Source organism: Gallinula chloropus, assembly GCF_964237585.1.
Source record: "Gallinula chloropus genome assembly, chromosome: 1".
Taxonomy (NCBI): domain Eukaryota; kingdom Metazoa; phylum Chordata; class Aves; order Gruiformes; family Rallidae; genus Gallinula; species Gallinula chloropus.
The window spans coordinates 30,321,155-30,349,032 of NC_140085.1; the positions used below are offsets into that span (position 1 = coordinate 30,321,155).

The window sequence follows — 27,878 nt, forward strand, 5'->3', positions numbered from 1 at the left end:
CCTGGCTGTAGATACAGGTACTGTTCTTGTTGATTTGGTCAATACAGTTCCAGCTGTGCCTGTAGTTGTATCTGGTTGATAGGGGTGGGGATGGTAGCTATACAGATGCTCCCTGACACGGTTAATAAGATATTGCTGCCCTTTGGTTTTCAAAACTGCAGCAAGCCATTGCAGGCATTTTGCTCTGCTCTTGCTAGGAATTGCAGCTTTAATATTTTCTGAAATTTCTTGCCTTGAATGGTTCTTCCTCTCTTCCAAATGCCAGTGTACCTTTGCATGTACTGTATTCTGCACCAGCCTCTCCTTTTAGAGACGTCAGGTAATGAAGAATATAAATAATGGTGTGGCCTATTTCCTATTTGGCTTTTATTTCTTTTTTAGGAGCTTGCTACAGATATATTTCATTGGCTGTTAGTGTACAGATATTAATACATTTAGCACTTGCTTGAGTCTGAAGTCATACACATCGTGTCTCATTAATTGCCTATATTCTATTCTCACTCTTAAAATCAGCTTGGATTCCCTCGGTCCTTCATTATAAAAACCTGGCCAGGGCACAGGCTGGCCATGATAGAGGGATCAGGACCCTGGCATCCATCATGCTGCTGGTCTGCCAAAACCAGCGCTTGTTTAACCTTCAGAACATGGCACGTCCGGATGGTTTGTTTGAGCTTCTGCCTTGAACGCTGTGTTTCTGCAGAGCCCTCTCAGGTTGGTTCGAGCTATTTTTAATGTGTGAGATTTCCTGTTATTTTTAATTGCTTTCTGCTGTCTGTTTTGAGATTATTGTATGAATCAAATAAGCCCATCATTAAAATTAAGCACATGTGCACACACACACACAGAGCACTCTGATGGATCTGAAAGTGCTGGCAATAAATTGGGGAAGATTTAATAATTATCTCACCATTACTGCAGTGTTTAGGCAAAAAGTTTAGGTACCGTTTTCACGCTATGAAAGACGAAATTTTCCTGCTGTTGTGGTAGGCAATAGGTTGGTGCTGATGCTGTCTTCGTTTTTAGGAGCTTCAGAGCCAGAGATGTTGTGAACATGCAGCTGTGAACTCCTAAAGGAGAAAGAGTCCTGGTTAAAAAGCAGGGGGGATTGGTGCATGGAAAGATTAACAATTCCTTGCCTATCTTCTTGAAGGTTATGGGAATGTAATTTTTCATAAATGTCACACATCCATCTGTGTCTGGACTTTTATTGTTTTACTTTCCATAGGATTACAAAACGCTTGGGTTGCACATAGGCAAAGATGATGTGGGCAAGCAGTTCTCATAATTAGTGTTTCTCAAAATTTGAAGCATACTACAGATGATCAACTGCTTTCCCTAAATAAGCTTTGAGATTTAGTAGGACTCAGGAGGCACTGGCAAATAAAGAGTACTTGACAGGTTAAAAGGCTTGCTGTAAAGAATCGGGCACGTAGGTGCTGTCTGGAGCACAGAAGGTGGCCTAGGCTTTGTGAGCTTTAAGTAAAACAAATATGTATATATTGTTTTGTCAACTTGACACCCCTTTTGTTCCTGTGCTTTGTTCCCACTCCTAAAGGTACGCAGCACTTTATTTCAAAAAGCTCTTACTCTGCACTGTCTCCAAACTTGTCACAGCTTCCAAAAGCAGTGAAGTTTTGCTGACAACTGAACTTAGTCAAAGTTACTGCAGGGTCTTTGTGGATATATAAACTCTTCCAGGGTAGACGCTGAAAGTAGGAGAGTATTTCATGAGGGCACGAGGAAGGTGACAGGTTTATAGCCTGAATCCTGAAAGAAGTTCATTCTGAAAGATCTGTTTTTCACAAAGCCTGAGCAGGGCCAATTTGGACTAATGTGTGTGGTTTGGACTATAAATACCATTGGGCAATCCCACTGGTGTGCCAGTATAAATACACTGGTACTGACATAATGTTTATGCAGCTTCTTGTGGCAGCAGTAGAATTGTTTTATGAACCAAATAAACTTTGTTAGTGGGATTAAAAGAGATAACTATATTGCTGTAAATTTACACAACGTATTGCTAGCATGCTAAAGTATGCTTTGCTCTGAACTGTCATCCACACCAGAGTTACGCTTGTGCAAATTTCTGGTTTGAAGAAATAATTTCACTCTTCACCAAATGGATGCCTCACTGCAAAGTCAGCATGTACACCACACTTCAGTGACAACATCAGCCTGTCTTTTTGGGAAGTGATGCCTGGGAAGGAGAGCTGGTAGGATCCAAGCCTAAAGCAGTAAGCACAGTAATCTCAGTGTCATTTCTGGAATGAACAGTACATGAGAGATTTTCATTCTTTTTTTAATAAGATCTTCTGAAGAGAGAAAGAATATTATTAGGAGTAATAGAATGACAGTTAAAGCAAGGAAAGAAAATTGTAGACTGATGGAGGGAACTGTTTTCCAGCTGTGAGGTCTTATGCATCCTGTGGAGCAGCCTCCAAGGGAAAGAGATAGAGATGTCATCACTAGAGACACTTACAGACACAAGTAGGCTGAAAAATACATGATATAATTTACTGCAAATAGCATTAGTACAGCACTGGAATGGAGGTGGGATAAATAACCTCATGAAAAAATTACCATTCCTAACTTCTTGTCTCTGAACGTAGTGTTGTGGCTTTGCTTATTCTTATTTTCCCTGAAGCTAACTAAACTCCTGTTTTCTAAACAGTTTAACATATTTTACTTACTTTTTATGCAAGTTGAGTGACAGTCTCACTGTTTCAGCTATTACCTCTATCTTTGCCTTCCTGCTGCACACACACAACTAGCTTCTGCTTTTCCTGGAATACAGGGGAGAAGCTTCTAGCTGGCATCCTTCTTCCCCAGTCTTTGTCAACTGCTGTGACAGCAGCCTGGGCAGATGTTCCTGATCTGCTGTGTGTTATGGTCTCACAGGTAGAAGGTGGAAGGTATCTTCCCTACGGTACTCCTAGAAGATCATTATCTGTGTATATATGCTGACGGGAAGGAGGGGTGTAGAATTTTATTTCCCCCAATGGATAAATCAGAAAGCTTTAAAAGCATTTGACAGCCATTTTAAACATCACTTCTACTTGTTAAATTTCAAGTAGTCAAACCTTAGGGAAAACCTTTGCCAAGGTTGGGCTCAGAAAGTAGAGGAACAGTTTTGATGCAGAAGAAAGTTGCTGTTAACATCTGCTGGTACAGTGGAGGTGCCACGCGGAATATGCACAGCTCAGATGACCAGTATGTTTCTCCTGTTGTGTTTCATCCAGAAATGTAATAGCAATTCATACCACCCGTCATCTTTTGTTAATACACAGATCATACCACCCATGATCTTTTGTTAAAACACAGTGAAATCCTGCCCATCAGGAAGCCGATTGCCTTTTGTCCCAAGGACACAGGGTGGTGGGCAGCCACAGCAGTCAGGAGCTTGAGAACATTGTCCAGGAGCCACGGCATACGGCTTGGCCCCTTTTTCCTTAATAGCAATTGCTATCTTCCCAGTTCAGCAAAATCTCATCTAGGAGGGGTTGGTGAACAAGGGTAGAGAATAAAAGGTAACACTGTGGTCATGGGTGCAGTTTTAAAGTAAAGATTTAACCATAGAAGAGTTTTTCCATGAAGCAGGGTGTTAACGCTCCTCTGCTCGGTTCCCTTCTCCAGGAGTCTTGTTGGAACTTCTATCATCTTCTTGACTTTGGTGTTCCTCTGCCAAGTTTGGCTTTGTTTTAGCATTTGCCAATGTCAAACAAAGTAAGTGAATCTCTTAATTATTAAAACTTCATACAGTTTGGAGTTTTTCAGGGTTTTTCAGGTCCCCTTACACAATACAGTGTGCAGCAGTCCATCAGAGCGATGGGATGTTCCTAAACACAGATGCAGAGACAAAACCTTCCTGTGGACTGAGATGCATCTCCTAACAAACCTTGGGTGTTCAGAACAAGAGGTATAGCTTGAATATCCAGAAATGTTTCCCGTCAATGAAATCTGTGTCACTTAGGGATTTCCTGTAAATGAAAGGGCTTGTAGCGCCATCCTCTAGAATAAGATTGTCTACATATTACAGTTATACATACTGAAAAATACAAGACTGCTTTGTAGAAGAAAATAGTTTACATCCTTAGTTTCTTTGAGTTTTCCCACTTTCCCAGCTTATTCAGTTCTTAGCTGCTCTGGCTAAGCCTCACATACTTCACTTACGTGATGCCCGTGTTGTTTCCAGAAACATTAAACAGAAGCTCAAGACAACAGAGTGAAACTTGCTTTGAATCCTAAAATTATTTAATGATTCAGTAAGGCTTCTGGTTTATGGCATTCGAGTTTAATCCCTTAACAAATGCTTGATGCTATATAAACAAAAAGACATATTTATCAGATTTGAAGTAGTTTATGGTTGGGGTATTATTTAAATAGGATTATTTCTTTATTAGATAATCCACTGAAGTGAATTTCACCATATGCTGATATCTCTCGAGAGTTGTTTTCAGCTTTCTGCAGATCCTGCACGTTTTAGATGGCCTTTGAAAGTTCTAGATTTTAAATAATAAAAATATTTTTTAAAAAAAAGCTTTGGGAGGAGATGAGCATACTTAACCGTTTAGGAAATGGAGCATTTCCATTCAGGTGCCTGAGCACAGGCGTAGGAAATGAACTTTGGACAAGCAAGCTTGGAGGACGCTCCAATCATTTCTCAAAGGGTCAGTCTTCCTGAGGTACTGTAAATAGCAATATGAAATGGATTCAGGGTTTTGCATAATTACAGTCCCCTACTTCTCTCGCTTCTAGATTAAAACCGAGCTGCTGCTGTAATAAGTAACCATATAATTCAGGAAAAAAAGAGAATTAAATTTGCATAAAGTATAATAAAATGGAATAAATTTTCACTTTAGAGAGACAACACAGTTATTCATTGGGTGCTATAACTGTTAAAATTTAAGTTTCTAAGAAAACAAGAGGACAGTCTGCTAAATGTGGGGAAGAAAATTACCAGAGGAGCTATTCTAACTCTGCCTTCTTATAATTCTTCCATGTCACACACACCAACAAATGTTACTTATGGAGGCATTTGAAACCCTATGTTTTCTTAATAAAGGCTGCTGGAGAGCACTGAGCACTGAGTTTGATAAGAAAGGATTAAGATTAAATACATTCATATTTGTGCTGCTTGACGCCTAGTTCATTAATGACTGCTTTATGTGCAGCTCTTAGGAAATTTTAGATACTTCAGAGCACTACTTCGAAGAGCAGCACTGCCATTTCAGAAATGAAGCCTCATTGGAGGTGATTGAAGCCATAGGTTTTACTGGAACTCAAAAAATTGTTTTTCCTCTGCACCAGGAGGAATAATTAATGCTTTCTTCCATGCTTGGAGCTCCCATAACAAGTCTGAAAGGGTTAGCATATGGGCAAAGCAAATTGTTGACATTTTGTTGTTTCATGAGGTATATACATTCAAAATCTGTATATTACACATCTGCTGAAAGAACTTAGCCAATTTTGTCTCTTTTTTTCAAATGTTTATAGTCCATTACGCTCTGACACAGCTGTGGTGACATGGTGGTAACCATGAATGTTCCAGGATGTTAATTTTTTCTCTAGACTTTTCATTATTTAAAAGGAAAACTTTTTAAAATATCCTCCTTTCCCAGGAAAAATACACGCTCTGAGATATTTTTTCGTTATTGCTGTCAATAGCAGTTACTAAGGATAAAATTTACACCAGGCTAAAAGCATTTGTAGCAAATCTCCCATCAGCAGCCAAAGTAAAATCCTCACTATTCACTGCTTCCCAGCAAATTTCAGCATGGTTTATTGATTCAAGTCTATTCAATAATTCACTTGCCAAGCTTACTAGGATTTTAGAACTTCCAGTTATCTTTAAGGCTTTAGTTATTAAAAAAAGGAAAATAGTTTGGGTGGTAGTATTTTTGCTATGATTCATTTACAGCTGTTTGAGCTGTTACAAATTCTGGTAAGTTGTGTTGGTATCTATCTACTGATTGTGACTGCTACTGGTTGCATTGATTGAGGGATTGCATAGCTACCCAGAGGTATTTGGTCAGTTCTCATTCAGAGTTACTTGGTCTTTCATCTCAGGGGAAAGATTTGTCCACTGTCTTCAACAGAAGTTGCCTCAGCTAGAAGATATAGGACAGTGTGAAAAACAAGCTTCAAATCACTTCTCAGTATTTTTTTGCCCTTCCCATTGCTGTAGATCAACCTGAAAATTGCATTTTCCAGAATTTGTAGCAGTTCAGAGAAAATGTTTCTGCATTTTTTACCAGAAATAAAGAACTGGAATTGAGGAGATGAGCTTACATGGAATCAGGAACAATTCTCTAGAGTGGTCCTGATGGCTTTGTAGTGGCTGGGCTACTCACAGGGGATACACAGGGGATTCCCTCTTCTACCTGATCCAGTGCAGGGCTTGGAATTGATTGTAGAGGAGATAGCTTTGATCTGCTTTACTTTGTATGACATACCTAAGACATTGATCAGAGTGAGGAAGCAAGACTGAATAATTGCATAGCTGGGAGTTTGGGGGCTCATCTGTGGGTGTGAGACAGGGTTCAAGTCCCTGCTCCAGTAAATACTTACGTTTTCTTACAGAATGGACAGTCTTTAACAGAAAGGGCTGAATTTAGAAGAGACTAAGTTGCTGCAGGAATGAATGGTCCTAAAAGTTGTACTGAGACTCTGTGTAAGCCTTCCTCAATTTCAGAGCTTCTGTAAACCACAGACATCTGTGGATACATGTTTATTTTTATCTGTGAAAGCCTCCAGCTGCAAGCTGTGGGGGTAACTGACAATGCTGTAGCTTAGAATATTCCAACTGTCACTGGTGTGATACTGTGCCAAAAATGATGCTTTTAGATAATGCTGAGCTTTATGCCTTTTAAAGATAAAATTCAGGATAAGTTTCAGATACAGGAAGTATGAGAACTTGGGGTATTTTGTGCTGTGCTGGCAGATTCATAAAAACCTGTTGCTTTTAGTGAAAAATGTTCTTTATTATAAAGTTAAGGAGTGGCAAATTTCTGTGAGTGGGATATTACAGACCAGGAATGCCTGAAGTAATAACAGCGACCCTGGTGCTTTTCATTTCTGAGAAAGTGAACTTGGGGGTGTTCTGTTCTCAGCTGTAATCATCTCTTGACAACTCACTGTGTTGTCATGCTCTGAGTCTGTACCAGTATGTGATTCTCTGCTAGTCTGAGGTATGTCCTATCCCAAATGGTGTAAGCAACAACATGTGCAGTCAATCTTACTCCTCCTCTAAACTGAGACAGCTGGAGGTGTAGCCAGCCGAAGATGTAATGTGCTTCCTTGCAGTGTCTTGGGATTCACATTAGTTGGAGGTGCTTCACAGTGGGGAATGTTTGAGGAACACCTCAGATTTCACTTGCTTGGGTTTTGAAATCTACTTAGGAGCTACATGGTCAGACTCTAAAATGGTTTAAATTCAATTGTCCCGTGGCCAAAGAACAGCTTATCCTGTCACGAGACAATATGTAAGCTGTTTAAGAATGAGAATAAAGGAACTGAAAGATGGAAACTCTCTGTTCTCCCTCATAATGTTTCCACATACACTGTTGAAAAAAAATAATGTAACTTCCACGTTCCTGAATATTAAAAAATTCCCCTATGTTTGAAGTTCCTCACAACTTTGGTGCTACGTATTTCCCCTGCTCCCAGAGGAAGGCAGGCTTTGCAGGAGAGAAGCAGGTACGAGGGATGATGTAGAGCTGAGAATGAGCTGTTCTGTGAGCAGACAAGCTACGACAGTGAAGTATCTTAACATTTTCTTTCCATGTAGGAGGGCCAAAGTGGCAACTACTCAGTTGTTTAGTAGCTGTTTGCAGAAGGGTGGAACGAGGCTTCTCCTTTGTCTCTGACAGGACACGGTTGTGCAGAGTTGCCTTCTGGGGCCACGTGATGCTGCACAGGATTTGGATTTACTGGGTTCAGTAGCTATCAGCTGGATGTGAAAGAAACATACTCTAACCAGTTGTGAAGACTTGACAGAATGGAGTGCTCTTAGGCTTTACCACATCTGTAAACAACATCCTTGTGTCAATAGCTTTCGCAGCCACCTCGAGAGACAACGCAAATGGTTCAGTGGCCATAAACGGCCCAGTATGAATGCCTACGCTTGACTGTTGAAGAAATACCTTCAGGCTTTCCTTTTATTCCCTCTTATGTGTCCCCAGTTGGTATCCTTCAAAGGATATTAAACTGAATACAGCAAATATCTGAAGATTTCATATGGTCATTTTGCTAGTGCAGTACCAAGCACTTCATATAGATCTACACTTCTGTCCAGTGTGCAGTCTTTGCTGGGTTACATTACTGTTGCTTTTCTACAGTGCATAGAGCCCTTAATCTTGGACAGACACACACACACCCCATATAGTAACAACAACGCAGAACAATATAAATGGGCCACAGCGTGGTCCCTAATGCAAAGAATGAATCATTCAGTTACAGTATAGAGATGCCACCAGGTTAAAAATAGTCTGGGAAGTGCAAAAAGCTGTTTATATGTCTCACAGTCAATAGCTAAAGGCCATAAGCCTGCAGTAATAGCTGTAAGCAGTACACTACTTGCTTGTCTGCTTGATCATTATCTTTACAGTCTTTTATTAGAATTGTGTGCAGAGCTTTGAAAGGAGGATGTGTGAGCTACTGGTATTTGGAGCTGTGGCTTTCGTGAGGACGAGCAGTAGGAGAAAGCAGGAGGATCTTTTGGCTTTGCTGGTTGAGAATCTCAGTAACTCACAATATGCTCTCGGAGATTATTGTTCTGTTCTGCCAGGAAGGAGGAGAATTAGCAGGGTGGATATCTGGTTCACTGTTGCACATTGGCAACTCCAAGCAATATGCAAATGTATGGGAGGCAAATGACACCCACCTGTTAACAGCATAAGAGGGTTCGTTTCCTCTGGACACTGAGGGAAGAGATCTGCTGACATAGCTGTCACCTTAATATGACCTACTGACTTGCCAGAAGTTGTTTACCATGGGTTGTCTAATCTCAGCCAGAGGAAATTGGAAGGGGGTGGGGGGCACGAGAACCAGTGGTCTAATAAATGCAGCTCCAAGAGTGTATCTACATAGCTACACAGATAGTCCCGTGGCAGTGAGTGTGGCCATCTGCCCTGGGGCTCTCCAGAAGTGGGCAGGAGCTGGTACACCAGCAGCAGGTCTGCAGCTGTGTGTCTGTGTGTGCCGCATGAAGGTGCTTCGTGCTCAGGAGTGATGTGAATGGCCTGGGAATTCTGTGTGGGCTGTGACTTGCTCCCTGCCAATGATATATGAGTATTACGAGGGTAGGTAAGTGAGATTTCTGTTTCTGAATCTATCTCCCCCTGCCTCCTAAGTTTGGCTTCTTTTATCCATTGTAACTTTACCTAACTTTGAGTTACTGTCTCCCACTGAGGAGAAGGCTGCAAACTCTCTTGCCCCTTTGCTTTCTCAAGGTGTTGGTTGTGCTTCATCCTCAAGAAGTCTACCTGTGCTGTAGAGGCAGAGGCTGGTGATACAAAACACTGGGACAAATCCCTCTAGACACTGCTCTCCTGAGACATTTTTGCATGTTTCAAGACCCTCCCTGCTTGCTAACTGCAGAGCACATGGGGACACCAGTAAATTATAATTTGGTAGTAAATTCTTGTAGCTACACATACAGCTTTGCTACTGCATGCAAACAGATTTTTCCCTCTTTTTTTCAACACTATGAATGGTGCCTGACATTTCAGGGCTACCAGGGCTGTCTTGTCTCTTTAGTTACTCTGTTCTTTAGGATGGCATCTAGTTCTGCATCTGTCTGTTCTTTGTACTACTTTTCTGTCTCAAATAAGCATCGCAATAAGGCTATTAATGTTCTTTCTCCAGTTGGTTTTACTTGTTTTCCCTTACTTCTGGGAATCCTTTGCACTGATTACTAGTTATGTTGCAGTGTGAAATGGGCACTGAAAGAGAATTCCTTCTTGTTCTGGGAAGGATCCACTCAATCCAGCAATGATACAATGATCCATGGTAACTTCCCAATAATAATTGGGTGTATTTTGCACTAATAGGCTTCTAAAATTTATGAAACAACTTTTTGGGCCTCTCTTTCTTTTTCCTATGAATGTTTATAGACAGATTAAGAACTGTAATGCTACTGTATGCCTACAATACCTAAACCATATAAATACATGAGAAGCCTTCTTCAGTATTAATGTGCTTAAATGATGATACTAGCATGCTCACGTATGCAGTCTTGGTTGCCTTCCAGATTTGCTAGCTGTTATGTAGAAAATACTAGGCTTTTTGCTCAGGCTCCCTAGTAAGGAATTTGAAGGTGCACTCCCCTCCCTCATTGGTACCATTAACCAGAAAGATTTGCAGGCTTGTCCTTTACTCTGAACCCAGGGTAACCACAGGTACTCCCCCCAGTGCAGTGCAATAGTGGGAAAATCCTATTCAAGTAGGATTTACTCGTGTGTGAAAGAGTTTGTATGTAACAGGTCTGACTAGGAGAGGACTGGTTCGGTCTGTGAATGGATAGGTTTTTCACAGGTTGGGCACACATTCAAATAGGGCCCAAAAGTCGTCACCATCCATCAGATCCTGTGAAATTGTGTTGTGCTTCCTGCATGCTTTTTAATAGGAAGATGCGTGTCTCACACTATCTGCTGTCACGTTCAGCACCTGCAAATAAGTAATAATGGATGGGACACATCAGCCACATGTTCTTGATGTTTTCTGGGGTTTTGTATTGATATGGGTTTGCAAGGCTGTTCTGAGAGCCTTGTCTTCAGTTCAAGCTCAGTGGTGTCTTTTCTATGAAAGAAAAAAAGGTAATTCCGCTTTCTTCAGAAGCTCTAATTCAGTCTTATTTTAACTTTTTTTCTTAATGAGGGGGTGTATATTTTGCATATGCAATAATACTAGCTTTTCCACTTGCTTCTGATGGAAGAACAAAGCTCTACATGTCTCCCTTTTTTTAAATCGTGTAGCTGGATCTATGTTAATATATTTTTCATGCTTCTGTATTTCCTGTAGCTGACAGCTCTATTTTCTTGGAGTCTGACTAGCATACAGTATATCCAAGCCTGTTATCTTTCTCCTTGCAACAATGTAGTTTTAAAGCAATGAGAGTTTGTTTTACTGTAGAAAAAACAATTACATTGGCTGTTGAGGTGTTTTGCCAATATATGTTCTTCGTTATTTGCTGCGCTTTCGTCAAGTTGCATGGCTATAAAACAGTATTTTGCCTCTTTTAAAAAAAAATTGCTTTGTGGGTTTGTTTGTGTATTTTTGTTTGGGGTTTTTTTTGTTACTGCATCCACCTAAGGCATTGGAACAGGCTGCCCAGGGAGGTGGTGGAGTCACCATCCCTAGAGGTATTTAAAAGGCATGTAGATGAAGTCCTTAAGGACATGATTTAGAGGTGGGCTAGGCAGGGTTAGGCTGTGGTTGGACTTGATGATCTAAAGGGTCTCTTCCAACCAAGGTGATTCTATGATTCTAAGAGTAGCAGAGTTCACTTCAGAGGTTCTGTTTTTAAAAGCCAGCCAGCTCTTTTGGTCACTTCTTTCTGAGACCTGGTTTTAAATTAAATTATGCTGGCCAAACCCTGATCTCACATGTAGAAAAATGGACTGCTGTCTTTTATGCACATTTCCAAAAGAGTTTAAGTCTTTGCAGGAAGTAAATAGTGTAATTAGCAAAGAAGGCTTACTTTGTCAAGAGTGTCAGCTGAAAAAAACCCTTGATTCTCCAGAAAATACTTGTATTGTTCTACTTGATGTGAGGATGCTATACCAGATACCGTAGTCTTTGGTTCCTTTACTCATTGATCTGTATTTAAGCATGCATTCATGCACATGCTGTAAACGCATCCGTCCTTTGCAACCTGAAGGGAAATATGCAAATAGAAGCATTTGATAGCACTTTGAAGTGTTTGAGCACTCAATTAAAGGACAAGCAAGACAGAAAGAAGCCTGATTTCTTCCAATTCCTTTCTTTCGATTGAAGTAATAAAATACATAGTATTATTTCTTCTATTTTATTCACATTTCCTTCCTGAGCTTATAGCTTGTCCTTTTTACAGCTATGATACAGCTGGTTTTTTCCCTACCATCATTCTGCTCTTGAGAGGGATGTAGAATTGACTCACTTTCTGCCTACTGCTGCCGCCTTTAATTCATGACTCATCTGCTCCTCCCACCACTACTGGTCTCTTATGCACTGAGGTTGATCAGTAGGTATTCCTCATAGCCTCCTATTTAGACACAGACTGTCACAGTGCCGTTCTTCAGGCATAAATGTGCCTGGCCTATTTGGCATCAGCTTTCTGATGTTTTCCCCAGTCAATCCTTATGGCAGAAAAGGAACCACCCACTGGCATATCCCAGAGGAAGAGGAATGCATCTTTACAGCCGGAATATTCAAAAGCTTCTGGAAGTCTTTCACTCCTGAACAGGGATGGTACCTCTCTCACTGGAGTCTTTGACATCTGAAGCTTCTTAAGATGAGAAAAAGGAAAGATTCTGTGATTATGTTAAAACTGAAAAGGCCTTTGTGTATCAAGCCTGTCATCAGCTGAGCGTTATCTCTGAATTTACCCCATCCTTTTCAGCTCTGCTATTCAGAGCCTTTTGTCCTCAAGGCTGAACATGACATTGAGCATTGAGCCAGCATTCGGAAGTACCCATCCTCATCTAGCTCACAGCAGCTCTTGTGCTCAGCATTGCTAGTTCACACAGTATGGGGGTAAAAATTATGTTGTTTTTAACATATTTAACAGTAACTGGAGGTGTTGCTTGTTTCTGTTTAGATGAGAGTCCTTACACAAAGTCTGCAAACCAAGCAAAGCCACCTGATGGAGCACTGTCTGTGAGGAGACAGAGTATACCAGGTAAGACTTGCTTTGCTTTTTATAACACCTAACTTGTTTGTGAACAGCAAGGTAATACTAATCAAAATTCAACTAGTTATAAAAAGCAAATGAATTACAATTACTACTGAGCAGCTTTATAAGGCAGATTCCATTTGAGCTGTGAGGAGTTTCCACAGGTTTCCTCAGGCTTTTGCTATGAAGAACATCCCTGTGTCTGTCTTGCAGCAGATTTCAGGCATTGATCACAACAACCTTTTCATCAGAGGCTCATATTTTCAGGACCCAGGAAATCCTGTTCCTTGATATGTGACTTGATGGTATAGGGAGGTTGCCTCATATTTTCCACTGCTGGTCAGACTGGCTCAGAAATCCATCAGAGCAACACTACCAGAGTTCTCTTCACGTGATTTTCTGCCACGTGTATGCCATCCTTGTCTTTTCTGTCATCGCATCGCACGAAGCTGGACGACTAGATCAATGGCTAAAATATGTGATCTTTGAACTTGTGTCTCTTTTAATGACTTCCAACAAATCTGTAAAATATGCCCATGAAAAGCAAGTTTTATGTAGATATTATGCCGCAGTCTAAAGGGATTTTTCACCTCTAGTAGAATTTGAGAGATCTTTTAATGAAAACAAATGAACGCTGACAAAGGTTGTACGCGGGTGGGAGAACTGATATTGCTATTCTCACCTCAAGCACAGTTGCCTCTGCCTCGAAGGGAAGATGTATTTCAATAGAAATCAGAAACTGTAAGGTCGTGTCACCCACCTTGTAATGACTGATGTTAATATTCCCTGCATTCTGTGGCTCTGTTGTTGAACAAAGTAACACATCCCACAGGGAGGTTGTGGATGCACTGGATAAAGCTTGGACCTTTACCATTGCCAGGTACAGATCTCATCCCAGTAGCTATAGTGTTTCTGGGGGGCTAAAGTACATGTTTTGTGGATGCTTTGTGTGCATGTTTGTGTATATATGAGAGAGGAGAGAAAGATGGATTATTTTCTGTTGCTCATTGTGAACATTTTTGCCTGTTGAAAACATCCTAGTGATTTAAAGGCTCTTAATTTTATGGTAGAATCATGAAGACCACAAGCCTTGTGAAATGACACAGCCACAGAGTCAAATGTGCAGCTATTGTTATGAGAAACTCTTTAATTATACAAACACAAATCAAGATTCATTGTTCTTCAGAGGGAATTAAGGCCTTTGTACAGGTACCTCTTCCGGTAATGCTTTAGCTCATAGGTCACTAATACTTAACATACTGAGTATCTGCTTTTTTTGGTTATATCTTTTGAAATTTTCACTGTGACTTTAGTAGTTGTCATTTATAGTGTGGTTACTGTATTTATAAACCACGTATGCTTTGGTCTGAATACAGGCTGAAGTTTGTGGTTCACATGATAATTTGAGAACTCCTGATTTTCAGTTGTGCTATGTAAAGAGAAGGTTTGATGAAAGTTGAATTGGTGCAATTTTTCTTTATCATGTGTGGTGGTTTGACCCTGGCTGGAGGCCAGACACCCACCAAAGCCACTCTGTCACTCCCCTTTTCAACTGGACGGGGGAGAAAAATACATGTTGAGAGGCTTAGGAGTGGAGATAAGGACAGGGAGAGATCATTCCGCAGTGAGTGTCACGGGCAAAACAGACTCAACACTAAAGGAAAGAAAACTCTCTAATTTATTGCACTACACTACACACACAGTAAAACCAGAGACGGATAATGAGAAGTGTGACCAGATCTTAAAGCACCTCCCTCACCCCTCCCTTCTTAGCAGACTTCACTTTAGTCAGGATTTCGCTTCCTTCTTCCCCACCCCTGTGGCACAGGGAGGGGCAGGGAATGGGGGTTTTGGTCAGTTGTTTTCCTTCTTAGCCTTGGAAGGGAGTGGGGGAGGCATTCCTCACCCCTTTCCCCTGCTGCACCGTGGGGTTCTACCCATGGAAGACAGTCACTCACGAACTTCTTCAACCTGAGTCCTTTCCCACAGGGCTTCAGATCTTCACCAGCTGCCCCAGCATGGGTCACTTCTATGGGGCGCAGTCATAAATCACAGAACGTCTCTGAGTCTCTCAGGCCCAGACTGCTCCAGCCTGGTCCTCCACGGGGTCACAAGCCTTCCCCCAGAAAACCTGCTCTGGCATGGATCTCTCTCTCAACTCATCTCTGTCTCTCTCTCTCTTCATGGGCTGCAAGTGCTGGCAGAGGCTTGCTCCAACGTGGGTCACAGCGTCTTCTCTATGTGTCCACCTGCTCCAGCGTGGGGCCTCTCCACGGACTGCCGGTGGGGTCTCGGCCTTTTCCATGGGCTGTAAGAGGACACCACTCCACCATGGGTTTCTCCATGGGCTGCAGGGGCATATTTCTCTCCGGCACCTGGGGCGCCTCCTCCCCCTTTCACTGACCTTGGTGTCTGCACAGCTCGTTAGATCTTCTCACTCCCTTCTCTGGTGGCAGAAAGAGGCTGCTTGCATTTTTTTCACCTAAATGTGATTCCCAGAGGCACTGTGACCATCACAGATGGACTCAGCCTTGGTCAGCAGCAGCTCTGGTCTTGAGCCGGCTTGTGTTTGCTCCGCAGAGAGCAAAAGAGAGCTGGTTCGAGCCTGCAGAGAGCTTCTGGCTGCTTCTTGCAGAAGCCACCTCTGCAGCCCCCCCACTTCTCCACCAGAACCCAGCCATGCAATAGAGCATTAGATAAGATTAGAAATTTCAAGTGTTGGATAGTTATGACCATTTATTTTGGTTTTTTTTTTTAAATTACCCTATATTCTGGAGGTTTTGAGAGCATTGCAGAGAAATCTTTCCTGTGTGCTCTGCGTGACTCAGCTTGTTCAGAGAGATAATACTGGCAGGTGTTTGGTGAGATGTACTCTGTTCATTTCACCTGTTCTGAAAAAAACAATCCAAGCTTATGTGTGTTCTTCAGCCTTTAATATAGAGAGGACATTTATCTTAATGCTTTGTTGCATCTCTAGCCTGTAGGAGCCCCAAAGGATAAATGAGATTGAGCTCGTTGGGTATTAAAAAACAATAATTAAAACTGACAAATTCACATTCTAGCACAGTGGATGTTCTGAGTTTAGATACATAAATACCTTTGTAAAACTGAGTAGTACTGTTTTGAGAAGTAACTTGAACATTTAGGCAGTGACTGAAATTTCAGAAAGAAACCCTGTAAACATTTATCTCACTTGGACACTGAGAGAATTTGACCCCACATTTCATATGTAAGCCAGCACCTTGTAAATAGCATATATTCTTTCTTGTTTGTGGGCAGTTTATCCACAGTATATTAGTGACACAGATGCAGGTGCATCCCAGCTGACCAGCTTGGCAGTAGGATGAGTACTAGTAGTATTAACTAGTAACATTAACTTGTTTGAGACTTGGAAGTAGTACAGCTGCTTTTGCTTGGGGCCAGGGTCACATTTCTGACCGTATGTAGGTCAGCTCCAAATAGCTTCTGAATCGGAAGGTGTGATGCAGTGAACCTGGTAAATTCGTCCAGATCTGGATGGAGATATGTCAGCTGGAGTTACTGTCAGTCATCCTTACATGGAGAGCATACGCTCTGTGGAAAGCATTCGGTTTCTATTCCCCCCAGATGGTATGCCTGATAAAACATCACATTCCTGAAGTGCTGGTTTTTCAAGCTTGAAGCATGGCAGTGCCTTTGACAGTATAGCTGTCTAATCCACTTGATGGTCTGTCATTCCTGAGGCACGGACAGCAGATGTCCTATTCCCAAGGAATGCTCTGGCCGCTGAATCAGCCAAGAGAAAACTTTTGGTTTTTAGCAGGCTAAATGATCTTATGCTGAGCTCTGCATGGGTTTGAACAGGATGTGTAATGTAAATCTTCTAGTGTACCGTGGGATCATGTCATCTCTCTGTGCCCGGTGAAAGTCCCTTCTCATGACATCTGAATTCACCTTAAAGGATGCTAGTGCTCCTTCCTTTGGCCAGATATCAAAAAGTGGAGCTTTTTGTCTCTATGAGACCTGAAACTATTATACCAAGTGTAAACCCCAAGAGGGTGTTCTGTCCTTCCATGTGAAACCACATTGATGAGCAAAGACTGAATGCACAGGGAAGTGATATAATTATATAGAGGTTACATGGAGCTCAGCCTTGGTTTATTTTACAGGGGAAAAAAAAGTTGAAATAATCATTTTATAATTAAAGTCAAATGAGCACATACTGTGAAATCAGTGCTCTGACTTTAATTCCTTTCATCCCCAGAAGTAAGGAATGGATTAAGCATCTCTCTGGAGCAGAACTTGCTTGCTTAAGATGCAGAATGCATTATTCATGTGATGAGACTACATGTCATATTTATCATGTCTTCACATGGCGCAAAATCAACAAGCAACAGATCCGTTCAAAGGGATTTACTGAACTGCTGAATTTATAGTTAATTCAAATTACATGCATTAATATAATTGCTGTTTGAAATTTGGACTTGATTTTTGCAGATGTGTAGGTGTTTATTTATAGTTATATATACATGATTGTGTGAAAGACTATTTAGCTACACAGTCAAAATTTCATAACATAAAAGTGAGGCTTGAGGTAACTCCAGCATGACAGGCAGCCTGCAAAGTAAGAAGCAAACTGACTTTCTCTTCTGATTCTTTAGACTGTCAACCAGTATGCAATGAAACCTTATTGCTACTCTGTGCATGTAGTAGGTTACAGAAGCCAAGGGGGGGGGGGGTGTACTGTACCCCATTGAGGAAGCTTTCACCGTCAGACTAGTACTTTGGCACATAAATGAAGGCAATGTGTTTCAAAATTCATGGGTAAGACCCTTCCCTTAGAATCAGATGCAGTTAAAAACGTCAGTCATTTAAAGGTAAAATATTCGATACTTGCTTGTCACTTAGCCTTTTGAATCCCTAGTTTAGATGGCCTGAGTTCCCACTGAGCTCCGGGGCTGGAGTTTCCTCCTGGCTTGCCAGGAGTCCAGAGCAGTGCCTAGCCAAGGGGAAGCATCAGGTCACTAGCACTTGACTCAAGGGTGTTGTTCCTGTGGTTGCTTATTCCTGCAGGAGCTCTAAAAAGGGCATAAAATATTCTAGCAGTACTGCTGTGGTGTCAAGAGCTGATGACACTGTTGAAGGTGCACTTTGAAATCTAGGAGACCTTAACATCTGGTTAAAGATAACCATGTTCTCAGTGCTGTCCTGAATATGGACAGGCTGAATAGCTGCTCCCATGCTTCCCAGATTAAAATCCAATACCCTCTTATCTGTTTGAACAACATGGAGAGTCTGTCAATACTAATGCTGCGCAAATTGTTTATGTCATTTATTTATTTGTCTGTTTTCAATTCACTCACTGAAAGCCAGAGGGATGAAGGAGAAATAAGTGACCTGATGACACACGCATAATAGTAATTCATGAAACAAAAAAGGACACCATTAATTTGAGACTGATTAAAATATTTCATAAAATCTGCAACTAAAATTTCACTTTCTTAATCCAGTTCTGTACAGGCTTTTTATTGAGTCTTAAAAGTTGCTATTATTAAAGAAAAACACAAACGTTTAAAATAAGTAGTCAAAACCCCACATATGGGGTTTTTTCAGCTTCTCAAAGTTGTGGGGTTTTTTACTTTTTGCTGGTTGAAATCATTAGTAAGTTTCAGTTACATTCTGTAAATAGTTTTGGTTGGGTCAAAAGTTTTGGGGGTGTTCTGTAGGGGTTTTTTAGGGAAAAGCTAATTTGTACCCAATTTGTCATTCGCTTAAAAAAAAAAAGGTATATGTTTTGCTTCTTGCATCTACTGATTCAGACATCTGCACTATGGGAGACTTCTAGAAGTATGAAGTTTTATTACCTGAAGTGGTCACAGCCTCAAAACAAACATAACACAAACGCTCTAGTCTGGGACTGCTGTTCAATTCATCTGTGAATTCAGAGATGAGTCTAGCTGGGAGGAGTACAGTCATGTAGCCATCTCTCTCCTAACTAAATTCTTGGTCAAAAACCAGCACCAAATAACAAATGTGAATATTTTCTCAAGCAGAGGAAATTTCCTTTTCTCTGGGACAGAAGAATAACACAGCTGCCTGCATTCTGCCCTGCTCATCACACCTAGCAAAAGGTCCTTGAAGTCTTATCCCTCATCGCGTTGGCTTTGATCCTCTGTTGTTTCACCTCCCACACAAGAGCAGACTTGTGCTCCAGCTGTGCCATCCCCTGGGACCTTCAGGAGCTGTTTCTCCTTCCCAAGCCTCATCCCAGCCATTACCTACTCCACCATGATACCTGGTTGGCTCAACAGGCAAATAATCTGTGTTTATGGTGAGGGTGCAAGCCAGACCTTATGGAGAAGAGCAGGGAAGACCAAACCTAGGTGTTATACATTGTTCCTGTGACATTTTCTCCACCATGGATAGCCTGTTTTTCTCTCCAAGCAATTGTTTTACTATTATTACTTCCAAGTTTTGTACACCATTGCAGGGAATTACTAACAGGACACTTGTTAAAATAGGTCACTCCACACTGCAGAAAAATAGTCAGGACTTTGAAGTCTGAAATGAAAGTGACCACATTTTTCAGTTCCTTTGTACATGCATGAATACTGCCCTCCCTCCCCACACTACCTGAGTCTTTGAAGCATGCTATGATATGGGTTTCCTCTCTCAGCACAGCGTTTGATCTCCAAAACAGGGTGAGCCGTCAGACTGGGGGGAAAACAGGGAGCGAGTGTGCAGAGCCCTGAGCGCCTCCTCTGCAGTGGCTCGAGCTCGGGTATTGCTGTTCGTAGCAGTTTGGCAGCCTCATTTGGGGGGAGTTTGGTAACAGAATTTTAATGCAAAAATGAAAAGTTAAACGAATGCAATTTGAGGGTGGGCTGAATTTTGAACTGCTGAGCTAGAAGGGAGCAGGCGCAGACCGAAGAACCTTAAAATGCCTTGTGAGGGTGAAATTTACAGAGCCAATACTAAAAAAGTAATTACTGTATGATGTAGTGTCCTCAGTAATTGCTTAGGACACAAAATATTCCTAAGAGAAATCACGATATACTAAATTATTGTAATAAAAACAATAATTAATGTTCTGGGACTTTTCAGGCTCTGCAGTGTTTAAATACCAAATGTGTATGTCAGTAATAAAGCAGTAAGGCAGTTTTCTTCTCATCCTTGGCTCTGATCACACACAGGTGCTATTTAGCTGTTTACAAAACCACAAAGGTACACCATTTTTGCCCCCACCCTGACCCACTGCCTGCTGTGCAGCGAATGTTCATATTCTGTGTCAGGCTGCACAAAATACGGCTTTCCTGAGGGGTTTGTCTACTGCCCACAACTAACAAACTCAAATGTAGGTCAGCTGGAAGGTGAAGAATTTTAAAGACCACTCTACTTTCTTCACTATGATTTTGGGGTGGTTTTTGTGACATAGAAATGTCTGTTTAATTCAGAAAGCAAAAATATATTGCTGTAGGAAAACAAACAAAGGTTGTAAAGGAATGAGAAAATAATTGGGAGTTAAAATGTATACATAATTCCAGGATCCAGTTTAGATTATAGATGGAGACAGACCATGTGATCCAGTTAGGATGTGTTCATGTTGCCAAAACAAAATCGTATTAGCTGAATTTAACATTTGTGTGTGCTGTGCCACAGATTTAAATGAGAAGAGGTCTGTACAGCAAAGTGTAATACTAGAATAGATAAAGTGCATTATTTTTCTTTTACAAGATAATCTCAGAAATAAGGGAGAAATACAGAAAGTAATATGGGGTGGGGGGAAGGGGGATTGAAAAAAAATCATACGGATTTAAAAAAAAAAAAGGGGAAGACTTCTGATGTCATCCAAGGATACAAATTTCATTAAATGACAGTGGTTAGGAGGCTCCCAGGTTATTCTTGTTGTAGCTCTGCTGTTAACATCTGAGCCAGGTTCCCAGTGACTGACAGCTGTGACAGACGTGTGATCCATCCCTGGTGGGTAGATGTTTGCCTGTCTGCAAACACGCTTCCAGAGAGAGTTCTTTTTTCCTCTGTGATTAATACGGCATTGGCAAAGCAGCGTGTGTTCAAAAGTAGCTGTTCTCACACTTGCACTTAACTTGGTCCGACTCCTTCAGACTCCCATGTCAAGTAAAACCGCAGACAACGTAACAGTCCCATTATTTTTTGATGGAGCACAGCCAGCTTCAGCAGCCCTCTTTGCAGCAGCTCCTACAGGGCTGCCACCTTCTCAAGTGATGTTGCTTACCTTGTGCAGACCTCAGTCACCTTTTCCAGCCTCCTCAAAACAAACCTGCCTTGCCTCTGACTTCAGCCGCCCTCAGGTTTCATATGCATTCCGATTTCATGGATGCATTGCAGTCTTACCTAATCCTTCATTCCCTACCAAAATGTTAAATAGTCTTCGCTGCCTAACTGTTTTTGTAAATTAAGAGAACGATTTGCCTGAGGAAACCTGTCACAGAATCGTTCCCCACCTTTGTCATAGTTCTCTTTGTGGAAAAAAAGTAATGCATTGCAGAAGTAAAACCTGAAAATAATAAATATATCTCCATAAAGGCCAGGTTGGGAAGCTAAAGTGTGCATCTACAAAAGCACTTATTTTCCCTCATTTTGCATTTGTCTCATAGACACTTCTACTGTGCACTTTTTAAAATCAGCACAGGATGCTCAGATTTGCCATTGAAGAAATTTTTAGAGTTTAGAAATCCATTAGCAATAACCTCTGCAGTCTCAGTTATTATGGTAACTATCTTGGGTGATTTCCTAGCAGAAGCAAGTGCTTCGACCTGTGAAATGCAGATCACAGGCTGGTAAGCTTTTCTGCACTTGAGGTGTTTATTATATCTGCAAAGTCATTTGCTGATTTTCATGTGTGATGAGAAGCTGCAGTTGCCATATCATTTACTGTCTTCTCTGTGTGTTTGTTTAACCTGCTGGAGGTTTATCAAATGATCTGTGAAGCATCTGCAGAACTACTTGTCTTTTCCTTCTCATTGTCATTGGAAATTCCTACTTTTGGTTTCACATATTTAGTATTGAAGAAGCAAGATTTCTTCCTTGTGCTCCCTCCCTCCCATCAAAATAAGTTTTTTGGAACAACTTCATATATGTCATTCATGTAAACATGTTTCATACGCAGATAAGCCCAAAGAAATTTGTCTCTTGTAGAAAATGATAAAAGCCCAATGAGCTCTTACCTAAATGAGATTGCTGGTGATTTATTTATACATTTTCTTTACAGATCTGCTACAATGCTAGTGTTTTTCAGTACTGAAAAGGGTTAGAATGGAGAACAATCTAATTTCATTCGTTTTACCATAAATGAGGAAGAAAATGCATTTAAGGTGATTCTGTACATGAGGAACACAGTGCTTTTTCAAATATCCAACTGATAGGGGGGCTGAAAAGTTAAATATCTGTAAACTATTTTCACCTCTTTATAAAAATTAATTATGGGGAGCTTGTGAGTTCTGTCTCCTGATTGTTTTCCTGCACAACTTTGGCATGCTCTCAGAGCTCCACAAAGGGAAAGCATCCTTGCGGTGGTTGCTTCCATTCATTTTAATCACAGTGTTGGTGACGTCTGTGGAAATAATCTGTTCTCTTCTAAAGAAGAGGGAACAGGCAGTAGGGGCCATGTGAGGAAAGAGAAACTAGGAAAAGCCAAACACAGATGGGTGAGAGTATGTTTGAGGTATGGACAGACAAGCTGGACAGTCTGGGTGAGTTTGGAGAGAGGGAGGAAAGCCATGTGCTCACTAAAGGTTGTGGCAAGAGGTGACAAGCACTGGCAGATCTGTAACCCTGTGACTGATCACAGTCCATTCCTGCCTGAACGTAAGACTCATCAATCCAAATAACCTCTGCTGTCCATGAGAGGTTGTAAAACACTTCTTTTGTGAAAACAGACTTTGCCCCTTGCAGAGCAGAACAGCTTACTTACAGCTACCAGAAGTTCTGTGTTGGTTCAATGAACTGGGAAACCAAAGCTTGCTATTGACCTCTTGAAAACCACTGTCTTTCCACCGGACAGCACGGCTGGGTTTTCATGGGGGAGAAGGGAGGTCACTTCAGACAAATGGAAGTTACGTGAGTGGAGATCCATGAAGATGCTTGGGTTCCTCAGTCTGTTCAGATGTAATGAGATGTATTAAAAATTTTCAGATTATATCTTTTACTTTTGGGTGGAAATCTATATAGAAATTCTTATCAATACTATTACCAGTTTCGTATTGGAGCAAAAACGTGGATTCAACAGAAAAACTGATTTCTACACCATTCAGTCGAGACAATTCTCCTGGATCCATTATCACCAGAGAAGAAAATTAAGCAGTAAACCCATGGATGCAGACTGAGTCAGTGGGTACTGAAGGGAGTAAAAATTCATATGTAAATACTACAAAGATTGAAGAGCATTGTACAATAACCTCTAATGTTACTACTGATTGTTAGGGAACTGTGGAAGGACTGGACTGGATAAAGTAGATGGGGTCTCATTCTCTCCCTAAACAGGACCTCCTTTTCTGGCCCTCCAGGCTGGAGCAGGGCTAGAAGGAGTGTTAGACTGACCTAACAGGGCACTGCTGTCTTCCAGAAGTCCCATGTCCCACAATGCTGTAGGGAGAAGACATCCAGGCATGTTCTTTAAGGCCTTAGTAATTTAGTAATCCAAGAAGTTGAGGATAATTTTTGATCATTTGCCTGCTCTTTTTGCAGTTGATAGATTTGTTTTCTTACAGTTACAGATAATTAACTTGATTTTTTTTAAATGCTGTTCTTAATGTATTTTCCAATACCTCTTCAAAGGCGTTAATGCATGCTTTCCTTCTGGTTTTTGTTGTGGGTTTTTTTTAATCTCCCAATCAAATTCTGCAATGATTATAAATTCAGAGCATGAAGTTAGCAAGGAAATAATAAATTATCTGCCAAGATAGCAGCACTGTCGCACCAAAATATGCTACCTCAGATCTGGATAATAGCTTACCTTTTCTTTCTGACTATATCAGTGCGTCAAAGCTACTCCTCCTCACTGTAAATCTTGACTTTTACATCAAAATCTAGTGATTATTTTATTGCAGAGTTGTATGTCCATTTTCCAATATGAAGTGGTATGAAGTGTTTCATGAGGATGGAGAAAGGGTTGCTTCTTTGCTTGCTTGTTTAATAGCATTTTCACGCTGCTTAGAATCCAAAGAGGGAAAGAAGTTTTGATGGTTGTCTCTCTTCCTCGTTGTATCCCTGGTTCATGGGGCAGACAGAGATACAAATGTGTACCTCATGTTTTGTGTAGGAGCTGTAAGACCATGAGTTAATTATAGCTTCATTGCAAATTATTTTTTTTTTGTTTGTGGTAAGAAGAAATAGTTCATCCTGTCAGGTTTTACTGTATTTAATAGAGCTCATAGACCAGAAGAGGCTTTGGTGACCATTTAAACTAAACACGCAAAATCCTTGAATTTCAACTTGTATGTGAATTATATTTGAGAGGGACGTTCAATCTCTTTAAGGGTGCCAGCAGTACGAAATCCATTACAGCCTTTTGTGGTTAATTGGCCTCACTGCTTTTATTTCTAGCTTGAGTATGTGCGGTTTCAGCTTCATCTCATTTGTGATAAAGAGTTGTTTTTCATCAGAATTGACTTCATCCTTTATAGGTACTTCATTATGAAGCCACCCTTTAATCCTCCCTTTTTTAAAGTAAACAAATTAGGGTCTTTTGCTCCCAGGCATGTTCCTTTAACTATTCTGAAAGCTCTTTTCTGCCTCTCCTTTGGTTACTAATAATGTTGTTGAATCTTGTCACAAGAATGATACAAAGCATCCAAGTGACAGTCACTAATTCACTGAATAGAAAGGTGTATGAAGTATTGCTGTGCAAAACCATCTTGTTTATATATTCATGGTTTGCATTAAATATTATGCCAAGTAAGACTTTTACTCACCTGTCAGAATTCCCAAATCCTTTTTCTATCAAAATTAATTTTATAATTAATTTTACTGGGCATGGGGTTTTTTATATGTAGGTGCATAACCCATTCATACTTCTTACATAAACGGAGTGGGACACTTTATTAACTTTGTAAGGGATATATACAGGCTAGCAGAATGCAGATGTTTATCTTTTTTATTTATTGTCCTTGTCCAGATTGCAGATACCATTCTCACCTTGTATCTGAATGGTCTTGGGAATCAACTAATGTTGTGTGAATAAGCACACAAAGGAGCTTCTTTGGTAAAGTCTCACTTATTAACAAACTGCAAAGAGTACAAAAAGCAAAACCAAGGAGTATTTCAGTAGGGTCAAATAGCAGCAAGGCCAAAGCCAAGAGATTTCAATGCTCTTATTCAGAGAAAACATTGCTGGAAGGACACGGTGAATATCAATCCAAGCAGGAACAAGTGCCAATCTTTAATGCTAATTGATTTTATCAGTCAAGCAAAAAGATCCCAGTTTAATAGTTAACTCTGAGACAAGATCCTGCCAAGACCTTCTTCCCACATTAGATGACATTGTGACCTTATATACTTGTCAGATAAATGATACAGAGAAAGAGCATTGACCTCTGTTTTAGTAAAAACCCAAAATGAGGGACACATGCTGCACTTTCTAAATATTAGAATTGATCCCCAAAATACTGCTTCTGTAAACAAAAGTTAGAAATAAAAATTGCTAGAGGTCACAGAGGGAAATTCATTAGGCCAAGACTGCAGCAAAATGAACTAAATCTATCAAGAATAACTAATGCTGCAGTACAATCAAAGTTAACAATAATGTCTAGATAGCTGGCATGTATCATACTCACATGGGAATAAAGACATGCGCTTTTCCAGAAAGTTTTCAGGTTGAGTTCTGCCTAAAAGAGATAGGACATTAATTCTAGAATTAAAATTTAGCAAGTGTATTTGAAAGTCATTACAAACTCGTAGGTACAAAACCAGATGCCTAGTAAGGAAATTCTGCAGTTTTAGTCTAATGAGACCCTTAAAATCCAGGAGCTTTATTCCTTAGCCACTAACAAAAGGTAATGGTGCGATAGAGGGCATGTAGTGCATGGGAACGTAATGAAAATCATGGAGCTCAACTGGCTTAATTCCACACCACAGAAAATAATAGACAAGCTGTTTCAGACAGTCAGTCTATCCTAAGGGCTGGCCATCTAGGCTAATAGCTGGGCATGACTATAATGTATAGTAAGATTGGTAAGATTTGCTTTTCGTGGTCTGAGTTAAAGGTGTCACAAGTCTCAGTATGTTTCACAAGTTATAAATACATTTTATAGTCCCAGCTTTGTCTCTGTACAAAGTTAGTACAGTCTGAAACATTTTCTATGCTGATCCAATGCACATTTTAATATATCAGTAACCCTATAGAAATATAATTCACCAGTCGTTAGTACATGTGGATAGAAGATATCAGGGCATCATCTTGTACTTTTCCAATGCATGTATGATTTAAAATTAAACATTATAAACTGAAAAATACACCACATATTCATATCAAGTGGTAGCAGTTAGGCTGCTATCTCTATCTTCATCCATCTTCTTAAGTCCTGGGTCTATACTGGGGGAAAACATGATAAATGTTCAGGCTTGTTGCAGCCTGAAGTTCGTCTGCTCTAGACTTTGCTAAACCAAGAAGGGAAAGAAAATCCAGAGCAGAGAATTATTGCTGGCATTCTGTAAGATGTATAAGCTAGATATTTCATGGAAAATATTGCTGGTGAAGCTGGGTTAGTTGGAAGTATGAATTTTGCAGTATTTCTAAATGAATAAAGCTTCGGGGTAGCCAAAGTGATATCAGCAGAGAGGTGCCATCTCTCTTCCTTTCCTTGGCAAATTGGTCTCAATTTTTTTGGCGTCTTTTTCTCCCATTATGACTTCATCTCTGCAGGGAGGGCTTGACATTATACCCACGCTTATATAGTCATGTTGGGGGATATTTTGTTAATACAAATCTGCCCTTAGCAGAAAAGGGCTTTTGGGGTGAGACCTGCCAGACATTTAGTCAGAGTGAGCTTAGCAGAAAAACCCATATATAGTTGACTGTGTTTTACATATGGCAAGAAAAAATTAGGGCAAATGTGTTTATCAGATAAATTTGTTCAGGCAGAACCTTTCCCATCTATTTTTAGTCAGAAAGATCTTTGAGGTGACCTTCAGAATAAGCTAAATTCTGGGGATTAAGGTAGATCTTGTCTAGAAACATTTGCTGTTAGTCATTCTTCCAGATTCTCCGGTTTAGATAAATAGCTCTGTGCAGTATTAGATACCATCAGCAGCCTCTCCTGCTCTCCTGAAACAGATATGAAATTAATCTTACAAAATTCCAAGTTTTGCCTGCTGATGATGCTAATCTTTCTGTTTCAATGAACTGTTTACGATGTTCTTAGAATAAAAACAGATCTTACCATGCCAGACCTTCTTTGTTGGTGTAAATCTTAGCTCCATAAGGTGCATTCAAACTGGAATGATACATTCCTGTTAACAGTGCTAAGGTAAGTGGTGTTAAAAAATGGTGGGAATGCCAAACATGTCTGTGTGTTTGGCTTCGGGTATCCTGTGTATGGATGCCCAAGCGATAGGATAGACTAGAAGTTGGGGGAGGCTGGGAAGTAAGTGTTAAATCTAAGTGTATGGTACAAGTTAAGGGCTGGAGTGACAGCCTCAAAGATTTCAGAGGTTACAGCTGTAAAATTTGAGTCTCTTAGTAGATCTCAGGTAACAGGAACTAATGGGTTAAAAGGAAGCAAATGAAACAGTTTATTGTTACTCTCAAAGTGTTAATTAGGAAAAAAAGGGAGGGTGGATTAGGTATTTATATTTCTGAAGTCTAAATCATGGTACTTTTTTATATTAATGTGGTTCAAAGTGGGAGCTAAGGAATCCAACTAGTTCAGGTTGATGCATTTGATATCGTACTTGGGACAGGCAAGCAGTGTGTGATTTAAGCAGTTGTAATTGCTGTGGTCACATGAGTAAGCTTATCACAATTTTTAAAGCAATTTAACAGTAGAGTAAA

General features: G+C 40.5%; 1 protein-coding gene across 1 annotated transcript in view; it reads left to right on the forward strand.

Annotated features, from left to right (window-relative positions):
• GRIP1 (glutamate receptor interacting protein 1) overlaps positions 1-27,878 on the forward strand; it is a gene marked incomplete at both ends in the record, with an annotated part of 233,798 nt that overhangs the window by 108,726 nt on the left and 97,194 nt on the right. Inside the window, one exon of the mRNA XM_084269746.1 lies at positions 12,797-12,877. Within this exon, the coding sequence (XP_084125872.1) occupies positions 12,797-12,877 (81 nt within the window). The remainder of the gene's footprint in view (positions 1-12,796; positions 12,878-27,878) is intronic.